The sequence below is a fragment of the Amphiura filiformis genome, chromosome 8 (genome assembly GCF_039555335.1).
Source record: "Amphiura filiformis chromosome 8, Afil_fr2py, whole genome shotgun sequence".
Lineage (NCBI taxonomy): Eukaryota > Metazoa > Echinodermata > Ophiuroidea > Amphilepidida > Amphiuridae > Amphiura > Amphiura filiformis.
The window spans coordinates 47,847,853-47,862,600 of NC_092635.1; the positions used below are offsets into that span (position 1 = coordinate 47,847,853).

General features: G+C 35.9%; 1 protein-coding gene across 1 annotated transcript; it reads left to right on the top strand.

The window, feature by feature from the left end:
* Positions 1-94: 94 nt before the first annotated feature.
* On the top strand, positions 95-14,460 carry LOC140159136 (mitochondrial import inner membrane translocase subunit Tim23-like). The gene is made up of 7 exons (XM_072182492.1): positions 95-290; positions 4,101-4,165; positions 5,215-5,308; positions 9,264-9,360; positions 9,914-9,972; positions 11,371-11,481; positions 12,205-14,460. Exons 1-7 carry the CDS (start codon positions 212-214, stop codon positions 12,309-12,311), a joined length of 612 nt encoding a protein of 203 aa, XP_072038593.1. The 5' UTR covers positions 95-211; the 3' UTR covers positions 12,312-14,460.
* The last annotated feature ends 288 nt before the right edge of the window (positions 14,461-14,748 follow it).

Genomic DNA, 14,748 nt, shown 5'->3' on the forward strand with positions numbered 1-14,748 from the left:
AATCTAAATAAATATAATATTTTTAATTTTCAATAAAAGTAGTTTTACAGAGGGAGGCGAAGTTTTGACCTCGAAATCCACTATTTGACCTCTTTACGCAATGTGCGAAGAAATTGCTGCAGTTCATGCATTACGTGAGATTGTTTAGTACACATTTGTAGTCAAAACAGTGGCTTAACAAGCACAATTTAAGAACAACAATCAAGCAGATATGATGGATCAACAAAATTATGGGGCTTCAGGGTTATTTGGTTCGTATGGGGGCAGTGATCCGAGTTTAAACATACCCGGTAAGTATGCCGATACGACTACTAAAAATATTAAGGGTATACCGTCATGACCGTACTCTGTACATGAGTAAGTAAGCTTACAAAATTTGGGGAGAGGGATGCCCTTATCATGCTTTAATATAGATTTGTTAAATTTACTATTAATTTCTGTGTAAAATTGCAGTTGCAAATACTTTGACTGACCTTTGTCAACACATAAAAATGAGGAGGCCCCTAGGCCTAAATCTATAAAAAAAATTGTTATCCAGGACAATCCTAAAACTTTAATAAAAAAGTTAAAGGCTATAAAGTACTTTGTAAATTGTAGTAGGCCTTCTTCTGCTTCTGGTGGTTACTGCATAATCTCCTCAATCGTGGAATGTATAATGCAGGCGCGACTGAGCAGACGACGATTAGTTTTTGAAATATGCCCCGGCCTTGATGACGTCCCCAATATTTACAGCCTGAAGTTTTGTCTTGAAAGTTCCTAAAGATGGTGGTGCCTCCCGAACATCGGGAGATAATCTATTCCATTCAGCAAATGGGAATAGCGAATATTTGTAACAGTCTTTAACTTGCGCAGGTATATTGACAAATGCAGTGGAAGCTTGTTTTCTTGTGGTGACCCCTTGAACTTTGGATTGGTAATGACTGGTGTTTATGGCAACTAACTTGTTGACAGACTTGTACAGAAGTGAAGGCCTGTTAATATCGACTGTCGTATGTGTCGTATTATCGTCAAGACTCGATATGACCCTAAATCCGACGTAAAAATAAATTGTCCTTTTTCAACACTTTACGACACATATCAAAATGAGAAAAAAACGAAATTTCCATGCTATTTTGTCTGAATAAGCCTACCGTATGATCATGTTTTCATCTTGTCTAAAATTACCTCCTGAAGTTGACCCGAACCCGGAAGTAGAACGAACCAGGAAGTATGTTTACACTGGAAGTCGGCAATCGTAGCTCATGTCGGCATGATTTTAAGCTTATCTATCAACTTTTTTCAGCATTTTAAATCTCATTACGAGTTTCGACATGTGTCGATTGTTGTATTTTTTCCCCCGACGAAGTGTTGAATTAGAAATCGTGTGTCGATAACAGGCCTACTTTGTAGCTTGAAGAAGGTGTTTGCAATGAATTGACTACAATTAACATTGTCTTTTCATCACAACATATTAAAAAACAAAGTAAGGAAACAAATAAAAATAACAAAAATATTTGAAAATCAGTAAAAATCAAATCGTTGATGGCGATACATACCATTTTGTTATTTATTTTAATTGGCCTAAATTTCATTTTGTACTCATTAAAATATACTAAACAGCAGCAAGCTCTTAATATATTCCCACAGTACAACTTCAGTCGATGTCCAAATTGATGTCGACATCAGGGAAATTTGGTGCATGTTTTGTCAGCAGTTCTGTGTGTTGAAGAATTTCGACGAAAAATAACTGAACATTAAATTTACGGGCATTCGGGCAAAGTTTGCATACCGTACCCTCTTTTTCAAGGCTTGCTTTTCAAAATTCAAATTTTGTGACTAATTTTGCATTTTTCTCAAAAAATAACTACAACATGCATTGTACTCAATGTAGGCCTACTGGTAACAAAAGTTATGTATAAGGGCAAGGAATCTTAAAAAATTACTTCACTGGAATTTCAGTGATTCAAGACCAGACTTGGTTCATTATAGAAATGAGGTACATTCTAGCTGTACCTCTTTTCTTATCGTAAATAACGTACCGCTTGTCTTGAGTCACTGAAATTCCAATGTAGTAACTGGATTCCTTCCCCCTATAATTGGGCCTACTACATAACTTACATTATTGTTACCAGTGTGTTATTAGCTCAATTTGCAAAGCAAATTGAGACTATAGGCATGATCCGAATTTCTCTATATGTTTTTTTCTTTCTCTTGCTACATCGTTTGAGTAATGGAGCTGGTAATTTGTGGTGGCGATCTTTGCAAGTTTGTTCATGAAAGTTACTTATTTTGCTGGGAAAAAATGGATAGGAAGTGTGCTTTTTCAAGCAATTTGTCACGAAAAATTGTGCAGTTTCACAAGAATAATCTCATTCCTAGATTTCTTACATGCTACACCAGGTTTAACCTAGGTGTTTTAAGCAATATAACTATAAGTCATTTGTTACATGTTTACATTTTAGCTTTGCCAATGATGTTACTGTGTTTTATGGAGGTTTAGATTTGGAGCATGTGTACTTTTGCAGAGACCTCAGATATTTGTGAGGATAGTTTTACATAGTAGTTATTTTCTATGTGAGATTGTAAAATTCTAAAGCTCTAAATATGCATAAACCACTAAAACCTACTGTCAACAGTGGAGTGTTTGCTTATTGAATTAGTTTAAGTGCTTGACAAGGACAAAGTAATCAGGGTTGCCATACTCATGGTTTGGTAGCCCAAATGGGTAACTTTTAAAGATTTTCCCTGAGACTTTCAACAATTTCCTTTCCAACAGAAACAGATGGTTAAGAAAAAAATTGGGTGGCTTTTCAGCAATGCAGGTGCAATTTGGATGTCTTGAAGGCCTACATTTATTTAACTAATTAACAGACACAGATAAATTTGGGGTAAACTTAGTAATTGGAATCCTTGAGCGTTCACATGGTAGATTTCCACCAAAGGTTTTGTCAGAGAACCGCTTTGCTCAAGCAAAAATTCCTCTGTGTGGACATGCCTTGACAAGTATTTATTACTGCTAATATTCCTGTCAGTTTAGGCCTATACCTGAAGATATTTGGTGCCCATTCATTTATTCATTATTCATTAACAATTTATATGCAGAATAACCTCAGCACCTTGCCTCCCTCCTGAGCAGGGGCATTGGGAGCTAGGGGGAAAGTTGCATCCCCAACACAGAAATTTTCAGTGATGAAAATGGGGATGGGGATTGGAGTAAAGTGTCATTAAGGGGGTACTACACCCCTGCCCAATTTTGTGCCTATTTTTGCATTTTTCTCAAAAATTATACCGCATTGGGGACAAGTAAGATATGTATATTATAGGGGCAAGGACTACATCTAATGCACTGAAAATTCAGCAAATCAAGGCAGGTAGTTACTGATTTATTGATCAAATATTGGTTTTCCCTCATTTTTGACTGTAACTCCACAACTGTTGTCTGTGCTGAAATAAAATTTCCAGTACAGTAGTTGTAGTCCTTGCCCCTATAATATACATATATCTTACTTGTCACCAATGCTCTATAATTTTTGAGAAAATGCAAAAATAGGAACAAAATTGGGCAGGGGTGTAGTACCCCCTTAATGGTTATGGAACAAAGGTGGAGGGCCCTGTTGCACATAAATTACCTTTATATACATGTACATTATGCCACGTAAAGTTAAAATTTTGTCCCACCATGAGAAGTGGATCTAATGTAACACCAAGATACTTGAATTCATTTGTATGATCAAGCATGTCATATTGTTGAACTTGGTAAGAATGTGAGATGCACCAAATACTATATTATTTAGTTTTATTGTTAATGTTGAGAGTTAACTCGTTTTTATTAAACCAACTAGCAATATTCTTGACATAAATAAATAAATAAATAAATAAATGTTATAAACACAATTAAATACTGGTGTATTAAAAAAAACCCAATTTGATATTCAACGGTTATACATATCTGAACATTATATGAGAATGTCAAATTTCAAATAACAATTGAGCTACAGCACCCTTGGTGCTCTTGTTATTTTTTGAGAAAAATGCAAAAATAGTCACAAATGGTGTCACACTTAAACTGATTTCATCAAGATTTGACATTAACACTGTATGTACTCTTGCTTTATTTTCAGTTACAAAAGGAGGTGGTGGTTCCATTTCGCCATTTCTAAATGTGGATCCCAATTATTTGAATCTTGTAAGTATTTCACTCTGTGCGCATAGCGCAATAATGCAACACGGCACAACTACACAAGCCAATGGCAGCCATCTTGGAAGGGCAAGGAAGTGAATTGCAAACTGCTCATGAGGAATTATTCATTTGAAATGTAATTGTAGTATGTTTTCCCGTAACCCACATAGCCCAGATGGCTGCCATTGTCCAACATGCAACTCGTATTGTATTGTGACTTGGGCTGGTAATGTGATTTTGTGCTACTCACAATACCCGCTATTAAAATCATGCCTTCATTAATTACTATATGCTTTCATGTAGCAGGGGTGGAATTTCGGCAGGAGTCCGAGAGTCGACTCGCGCAGAGACTCCCGTAAAGTCCTATTGCGAGAGTCCATGTGGACTCGCGCTGGAAATGATCGGCTCAGCGAACTTACGTTTAAGTTCAACACGCCTTAAAACTCAAAGCCTGCAAAATATAAAGGAAAAGTCGCCAAAGATGCAATGACATATATGGAAGTGAAAGTACGATGACACATATATTAAAAACTTAACTTTGTTAGTTTATTTGTTAGTTTGAATGCATTATACGTAGGCCTACATATAATACCTTTTGGACTCCCGCAAGATTGTACAACGAGAATCCATTTACGGGAATCCATGGACTCTCGCAAAACTCTCTTGCGAGAATCCACTTGGACTCCTGTGGCACTTTACGAAATTCCACCCCTGATGTAGGTGTATTTTGCCATAAAATATATGTGCAATTACATGTACTTGTAGTGTAAGAAATAAGCAACAAACAAAATAGCGTTATAACGTTTACAAATTATGCCCTAAACTTTATGGTCTTGTGAATATTGACAACTTGCAGTGATGCTACAAGTTAGGTCGTAGGGAATGTACTGTGAACTATCAAGCAGTAGAGAGTTTTTGGTAACATGCATGCAGACCTCGCTCCCCCCCCCCTCCCCCAGTATATGGAACAATTTCTTTCTCTTTAACAACATACATTCATTTCACAATAAACAACATACATGCATAAACTTGTGTCTTTTGTTTGATATTGATAGGGTGGTCCTCAGTTCATTGTCCCCACTGGACAGGCCAGGACAAGAGGAAGGTTTGAATTGGCTTTTTCACAGATTGGAGGCTCAGTCATGGCAGGTAAGAAGGTTGTCTATCAAGGGCTTAGGCAGCCAGCAGTGTAGGGAGTGTTTTACACACCCAAGTTTGTAAATACACACCCAGTTTTTGCCCACATGGCGTATACTTTGTACACAAATCTTAAATTTACACACCCAGGTTTTTGAATTTACACACCCAAACCTTCAAATCCTGCCTAAGACCCTGTTGTCTATTGACAACATTTTAAGTTACCGGTATCGTACATGGCCATATGTCATGAAGTGGGGTTCCTTTTCTTTTGTAAGTAAATTTCGAGGCTTGCTCATCATTTTACATTTACAAAATTTAGACCTTATATATTTAAAGTAAACATTTTCTAAAATGAAAAATGGTCAATCTTTCTACAGATGGTGACTTAATTTCTGTGGGGGCAAGTCTTTAAAGCGTCGTTGGGCAGGAAAAACCTCCTATGTGATTGTGGCCCCTGAACATGTTTAAAACAAAACTGCCAACAGGTTACATGAGAGGTTTTGCTATAAACATATTCTGGGGCCAATGATGCATCAGAGGTTTTCCTGCAAATCCAAATAATACATGAAAAAGTTGGTAAAGATGGGTGACCAGATTGACAGTCTCATCCTCCCACTTTTTCCTATCAAAATGGAGATTTTGGCATCGGAAGAAAGCTCATATTTTTCTCATAATCCCGGCCTAGAATATATTCCGTTGGATGTTATGAACAAAAAAGTGATAACCTCATCCCAAATTGTGGTATACCACACATGCCGTTCTATGGGCTGTTGTGAAACATGTTTTTAGTTCTAAATCCAAAACGTTTAGTGCAATTGACCTCAAAACTATATGGAATTTGATTATTTTTGTACATGCCTCAATGTGAGGTACAAAACATAATACAAAAAATCTGACCACCTACCTTTAAAAAGTAGCAACTCCCCAAAAATATGTAACATCATAACCATAGAACCTTGGTGCATTGTTGAGGCAATGGCCCACCTAAAAATGTATGTTATACTTGGACAGGAGCAGAGCATTAACCCCCTGGACACTACTGGTCATCTAACAGCATTTCTGATTGGTTGATAACTTGAAATGCTCTTTTCAATTGCCAATTATGACTAGGCTTTAAACTATTTATGGTCAAACTTGCATTTGCAGATGATCTTATGAATACCCTCCTTGTTTGGTTCAAAATTGGACACAATATTCATTTTGGCCAATCGGCAGGTACTCCCTATTCCAGAAAAATACAGAACTAATTTTTGGGATTAAAAAATATTATCCTGTTTTGCCAAATGAAACATAGCTAAATCCTAATCCTTTAGTTAGTCCTAACTGGCAATAAAAGTTACATTTTAATATTTGGCCAATTTTTGGGATTAAGGACCAAAAACATGTGTTTTTGGTATGCTGTGACAATCAAGCCCAAAGACTTGTACCAAGACTAATTTTAGTTTAATGCATTCTAATTTTTGGAAAAGACATGTTTCATTCTTATAACCAACCATTTAATTGAAGTGACACAAAAAAGTGAAAATTAGAGCAAAATGTTGGCATATATTCAAGATTTTGAATGCTTAGACTTGTTCCAAGTCTTTGAATTTTGTGACTTGATTGTCAGAAAACATGCCGAAAATGCCTGTTTTTGGCTCTTTTTTCGAGAAATTTGTAAAATAGTGAACTTTTTCTTTTATCTCCAGTTAGGACTAAATGAATGATTAGGATTGAGCTTTGTTTCAATAATACCGGGTGTCCCAAAATAAGGTTACATGTAGATTTTTGAAAATAATCTAAGTTAATGTTAACAAATATAAATATCCTTTTCATGACATAATCTATGTACCGTCTACTAGTACCCATGTGAATGTCAAGTTCACAACATACGTACTTAATCCGCATTCCACGCATTCCTGAGCAAGCTCTTTACGTGATATAATGCAACACGAGGTTCATTATACCACCGTCACAACCACCGTGCATGGCGGGGCACTTGAGTAGGCCAAGCCGTAGCATGGCAGATGCAGTATTTTATTTTGATAAATAAAGAATAAAACTTGTTCAGTTTTATTTTAAGAGTTCGGTCAGAAATGTAAAAACAAACAACATTTCAAGTCAATCAAATCAAAACAAAGCCTAAATGCAAAAGATTGTTATTCATTTCACTATGTTGATGAAGAGAGATACAGCGTGCAGAACTGCTTTCACCAAAAATAATTGAAAAACGTGTTCTTCTCTAGTGACCCCCTTCCTTTATTTGTTACCATCAAGATTCAAGAAGCTCTAAAACTGATTTATTTTCAGTGTACAATATTTTATTTTTCGATATGTTTCTTTTGTTCAATAAGTTCAACAATTAAAAATTAGAGAAACATAAATGGTAATACAGAAAAAAACTCTGAAAACAAAGGTGTGCGTGTGTTCAACTTTCGCTGTGCGATATTTTGATGGTTAGCCACTCTTGACACCCCTGTCATCTTGCGCGCATAAGTTAATTTACTTTTAAGATACGGAATTGAAACTTAGCTAATAGTTACAAGAAGGATCAATAAATAATATCTGAAAAAATGACATTGTTTTGTTGTACCATCACAAAATGCGGTTCATTTTCTACATGTAACCTTTTTATGGGACACCTTGTATTTGTTTAATCCCAAAAAATTAGTGCTGTATTTTTCTGAAATGGGGAGTAGTTCTCATGGGGTTAAGGGGGTACTACACCCATTGATTTTTTTTGCATTTTTTTGCATTTTGTGAAGAAATTACAAAAAAAAAATTGGACAAAGTGGTATGCAAAATGAAGGGGTAAATTTTTTCGTTTTATTGGTGGTATCGGTGTCAATGTGGCTTACATGCTTTTGAAAATAGAAGCCAAAGGAGGTACATCACTGATGATTTAAATTCACTTCATTTTGGAAAGCTTACTATCAACGGATTTCGTTAAAATTTTGGATATGTGTTGCTAACACATTAGGGAAATAATGTTGATATGTAAAATGGGAATAAGTTGTCCCTGATTTCTTTTATGACTTCATGAACTTGGTGCTCCACAACTATCAAAAAACGAACCGGTTAAAATGCTTCTATTTTCAATGTCGAGCTATATTTTGTATTTTGAACTTGCAACACTATGTCACTGAAACTTAATTAAGCCATAGGTAACAGGTTACCACAACCACACTACAGCAATGTTGAAAAAGATTGTATTTTTGTCACCTATACCACCATATTAGGTAGTTTTCCGTAAGCTTCATTTTTGTGATTTTGGTAACTATTTTATATTTATTTGCCCAATCCAACTCAACTAGGCAATCTAAATTGTACTCACCATTTACATCCCAAGGTATTTTAGTATATCCACCTCACACATTTCCATTATATATCCAGTAACAGACAAAATATCAAAATTGATGCCTCATTATGACATGTATGATATCACAGACTATCACATGTATTCAAAATTGATGCCTGAATTTGACCTGAACCAATTGACCTATAACCTGACCTTTGATGACCTTATAGCCTTTTTTAAGCTCTTTTCCTAACAACATATTATAGAAGATACATACATGGTGTAGTATTAAATTGTCTATGTGGAAGAGATTATTTAGGCCTATTTAATTTATTCAGTGTTATAATCAGTGAGTATATTTCTATAGATAGTATAACAAAGGATTTAATGTATTCTATTCATGTATTCTACTTGGACATGTTCAATAGAATAAATTATGGTTTGTTATGAAACACACATCTCAGTTACCAGGATACAGTAAACAAAAAAACATATAGGGCTAAAATGATTTTTTTAAATGGTTTAAAACCACTTTGTATGTAGAGATATTTTATAAGTTCAGGACATGAGATGATGAACATATTTATATACTTTATAAATTTGCAACAAAAAAAAGAAGATGGGTACTGATGAAAATCAGGGTATTAAATCGCCTTAATGCACACACAATTGATGTTGTATTTACAGGTGCAGTATATGGCGCATTAAATGGAGCAAGAGTATCTGTCAGAGAAAACCTACAAGTAGAAAGTAAACATCTAGCTGGCAAAGTGAAATTTTCACAGTAAGTTTTGTTGAAATAAGCAAATTCATGTCCTTTGTCATTCTTAATAATTATCGTTATGAATTTGGCAGACAGCTGAATGCATACCGTATTTCGTCAAATAAACGCCCCCGGGGGGCGTTACATTTTCCCAGGGGGGGGGGCGTTTATTCAAGGTCAATTTTAGAACGATAATTCCCGTTAAAATCATTAGGTAAACTAAAACACACTCTAAAATTACGAACTAGAAACACTGACTTCTGGCTCACTTCCGGGTTTCTGATCCAGATTTTCGCCAATTATTGATGCTATTACATGTATGGACCATGTGCGCAACTTGGTAAGCTTACTACACAAGATAGCATGGAAATATCGGCATTTTTGAAAGATCTTGGTTGAAAAAAGTGGTGGGGAGTTTATTTGAGGCGGCGACTATTTGACTAAATACGGTATTCGGCTGTCCGAGGCAGGAGTAGCAAGCGTCTTGTAAAATTGAACCATCCTTCAGTAATAGTGTCAATTGTGCATTGTACTGTTATGTAATCAAAATAATTTCAATCTTTGTACTTTGCAGAGCACTTACACAAGTCACTAAACAAGGAGCAACATCAGCAAATGCAGTAGGAGTTGTAGGTAAGCAAAAAGAATGTGCTATTCCAATTGAAAGCCATACACCACCTATGGAAGACATGACCTTAATCTCCCACACAGGGAGTGTGAATTTCACATGAGATTATCTGAATGGGTGACTCCATTTAAGATCTACAACCCCTGTGGGGGAGATGTCTTCAAGTCTTCCATAGGGGGTGTATGGATTTCAAAAGGAATAGCTCATTTTGGAGCAGACGACACTGAATGGGTGGCTCCATTTGAAATTCACACTCCCTGTGGGGGAGATGTCTTCATGTCTTCCATAGGGGGTCTATGGATTTCAAAAGAAATAGCCAATATCCTCAACAAATTGGTTGTGTGTAGGAAAATGGACTATTTTGCATCGGAATTTTGCATGCATTCTACATGCCTTTATGGTGGTTGAGGTTAAAAAGTGAGGTTTGAGTTTGAAGCTTTGAGAATGCCTTCGCTTTCAGCAGTTAAATAACATGGATTACAGTTAGTCATACCATCTCAAATATTCTAAATTGCCCTGTTCTTGAGTTACAAGCAAGAAGGTCAAAGAGTTGGTCAGTTATTTTGACCACACAAGGGTTAGAAACTAAAAGTGCTCCAATTATGGAATAACAAGTCAAATAAAGAATAGTTCTCACCATCTATGTTTCATTACCTAGGAAACATCGCAAACTAGATCATGGTCACTAGAGCCTGTGGCACTGACGTGGTCTAGAGGAGTGGTGCCCCCAATCCGTCACAATCCGTCAGTACCGTCTCAACAAGACAGTAAAATTCTCTGATCTACATGTATAGTCAAATTTACTTCAATGTGGCTCACTTTAGCATTACAATAGCAAATTTTCAGTAAGTACCGTAATTCTAGGGTTGGCCAGCAGAAAGTGTTAAAATCTCTGGGCTGTCGGTACATTTCCAATTTTGTGCCCCTCCCCCAGTCTAGAAAAGCTGGGGGTTGACCATTATTGTCAAATATTGGGAGTAACAAAGCATTATAGACAGTACAAATTATTCCTTATTCATGACTTTATTTTATATACAATTTCACAAACAATTTGAGAGCATTTTCGTTAAAATCGGAGCGCTTTAAGTTTCTGACCACTGAGTGACCAAATTAACTAACCACCCCTCCCCTAATTTGACGTTTTGCTTATACCTCAAAAATGATATGCCGCAGGTGTGTTATGTATGCGATCCACCAGTTTAAAGCCTGCGCCCCTCCGCAAAACTTCCAGTATTGGTATGGTATTCCGCCGACACTGCTTAAAAAAGTAAATTTTAGTGAAAGATGAGTGATATGACACATTCTGTTTGATTGTGTGTCTTTTTTCCATTGTTCATGTATTGAAATCAAATCCAAGTTGCCCATTTTGTTATGATTGTTTTTCTTTTTTTTTTTTTTTACAGTATTAATGTACAATGTATTCGGTTTTACACTGTCAAAAATACGAGGAGAGGATGATGAAATGAACACAATAGGAGCAGCTACTATCACAGGAATTCTATATAAATCATCCAGTAAGTTGATATGTCACCCGAAATGCTATGAATGGATGAGTAGACTTGGATCCGGGTTCCTCCACCAGAATTCAGTTTTTACTAAAATTCCTTCCCACAATAGACCTGATCAAACCAATTCGATTCGATATCAGAAGGACATCTCCTTGTCAAGCCTTGAAATAAGGATTTCGGAACCAGGAGCAATTGTACTATAATTTAACAATAAATTGCTCCTGGTCTATGTCTTTGTGTGTAATTTTCCAACAGAAGCAGGAGCATTTTGCCAATCACCAGGCGCAAATTTGCTCTTTTGCGCCCCTTATTTCAAGGCCTGCTCCTTGTATTCAGAATGCATGATGTGCTCTCATGTCCCACAAAAATACTGTGTAACGTTGTTATCCGCCCCCTTAAAATGACACCTCATTTGCTAAAATTGATCAAGGCATTCATATTTTATAAGTGAAAAAGCTTCCCAAATTCTTGTTGTTTTCTGTATTATTTTCTGTCTATTTTAATCTATATCTTAAAAAACACTTTGCCGCAAAGTCTCCCCTTTTGACATGCTGCATAACATTAATCTTAAAATGTTCTTTGACAATAAAGAACATTTTGATATTGAACTAACATTAATTTATTTCCCATTTCTAAGTTTAAAATTGTATAAATATTCTTGATAAGGTAACCTTTATAAAGGCAAATTATTTAAAAGTGGATTTGTTCTTGTATCTGTTTGATTTGCAGAAGGCATCAAACCTATGGCAGCGGGTGGTGCTGTAGGACTAGCAGTTTCTACATTGTGGTGCTTATATAACAACAAAGACAAAACATGGGATTCAAATGCGTTATGATGAAACACCAAAGAACAGACTATATGAGAAAAAAACTTTTTATTGGCAGAGATCATTGAATTCTCACAAAACTATATTGTGGACTGCAAAATGAACACAAAACCAAGTGTGTATATTATATTTGAATAGGCAGTTGTGTCTAGATTGAGAGATGTATTATATCAGAGTGAAGAAAGACAGATTGGACAAAGAACCTTTCCAGTATACTGTAAAAGTGGAATTTTTGGCGGAACATTAATTTTCACGCTCAACACAGCTACCGTGAAAATAAAAATGCGCAAAATATGTTTATTTTATGGATAGGTCTATGTAGAAAACTTCAAAATCGCAAGTAGTTCAAAATTGGCAAAGCGCGGAAAATTATATGCACAAAAAAACACCACTTTTACAGTACGGTATTTCAAGTTGCAGAAACTTGAATGTTTTATTGACATAAAATTTGATCAATTGAGCCCATATGTATTGGTCGAGCTATGAGTTTTAAAATATTGGATGAAACGAAGTTGAGTCCAATACTTACTAACTCATAGCGAGATCAATAAATATTGTGAGTAAAGCATCCAATTTTATCATTATTATGTTTTGGATCCAATATTTTCACACACTTGGACTCATCAAAACATAATAATGGTTAATATTCAATGTGGAGTTCCAGTGCCGTATATTCATATCCAGTGTGCATTTCAGTAATTCAAAAAACATACTGTAATAATATATCCATCTTACCTCGGATATGGTGTAGACCTTTCCTGCATAGTGTACAAACATTACTACAGAGTTCAACTCAATGTTATAAATCAAAATTGTGATATTCAAGCAATTTAGCAATGCCATTTTGACCACATTTGGCACTAAGTAAAGTATTCTCATGAACCATGGTTGGTTTACCAACTCAGACCCCACCCAAATGTTGCTGTACTCTCTCAAGAGGTTTTTGATGCATCGATGACTGCTACACAATTCATTGGCTATTTTATTCATTCACACACAAAAAATACTCGGTGAATTGTTCAATTAGAGTCATATCATGCTCGCTAAGAGTTCCTGAATCTTAATCCTTACAGCCCAACAAAATAATGCATGTTTCTTTGTTTGTATAGTAGATATCAATACACAGCACAGAACCTCTACATCTAACAACAAACGACACAGTTATGTCAAACTTTCAGTTACTGTAACTATGTCCAGTATGGTGTACTGTACACTTTGATCACTGGTGTTTACAATAAGGAATACAAAGTATGAAGAAGATATGGGCAATGCTGCCCAGGGCTAGCCTCCCGGGCCAGGGCTGTAGTACCATAACTATTTCTGATACACATGATTCAAGCTAGTTCCCGATACCTCGGGGAAATAGCTTGCTCTATTTCCCCTCTAACCATGTAGTATTTGTATACTGCCGGCTAGGGGTGAAGAAGTGTCAGTGTGCAAATGAATAGATGATTTTGCTGTGATTCACACAATTAAAGAGTACAAATGTAACTAATATGTACTTCCAAACCTATTTGAATATTCATATTGGCAGTTTGCTAATCTCTGTATCACACGCTGTTATGTAAATATGAGAAACTATTTTGAGTGTAATGTTATGGAGAAATTGTTGTATGGATGTTTTGTGAACACAATCTTAGATGAAGAATGAATAATGCTGATTATTATGTGATGATATATGAATGTGTCCTAATATTGCCCCAAAAATATTTTTTGATGCCCCCTCCAGTTTTACGGCAAAACAATTTATCCTTTTTGCTGCAATTTTGTACAAAATTGGTTGATTTTGCCCTCCTTGAAGGCTTGAAATTCATGTTTCATGTTGGCCTCCCTGGAATGCCTTTCTTTGGGAAGTGGGTAGGAGAAATGACACTACCATGACTACCATACCATCGCCTATGGCCCCCTATATCACATATACAAATGGGAATTAATGGGCTATTCTAGTTGAAACCATACACCCCCTATGGAAGACATGACCTTAATCTTCCACGCATGGAGTGTGAATTTCACATTGAGTCGCCCATTCAGGTATACCCCATAGTGAAATTCGCACTCCCTGTGTGGAGAATTTAAGGTCATGTCTTCCATGCATGGGGGTGTATGGATTTCAACTGAAATATTCCAATGTGCATGTGACACAAATCTGATCCAATCAGGCTAAAGTCGGCAATAATGAAACTGAGATATAGGCAAAAAGTGAGGAGAGAAAAAACATCGGAAAATGGACAAATAAAAGGTTCATAACTTTGCAATCAAGTATTCAAGAGACCTAGGGATTCAACATCAGTAAGTGCTGGTACTGAGCAAGTTAGTAGTAACTCATTTTTCAATATTTCTGACTTTGGCCTGAGTGTATCAGATCAGGTCACATATGGTATTAATCTTTATCTGAAGAACTATTATGTTTTTTAAAGTTTTTAATTTTCAAAATATTTGGCTGGAG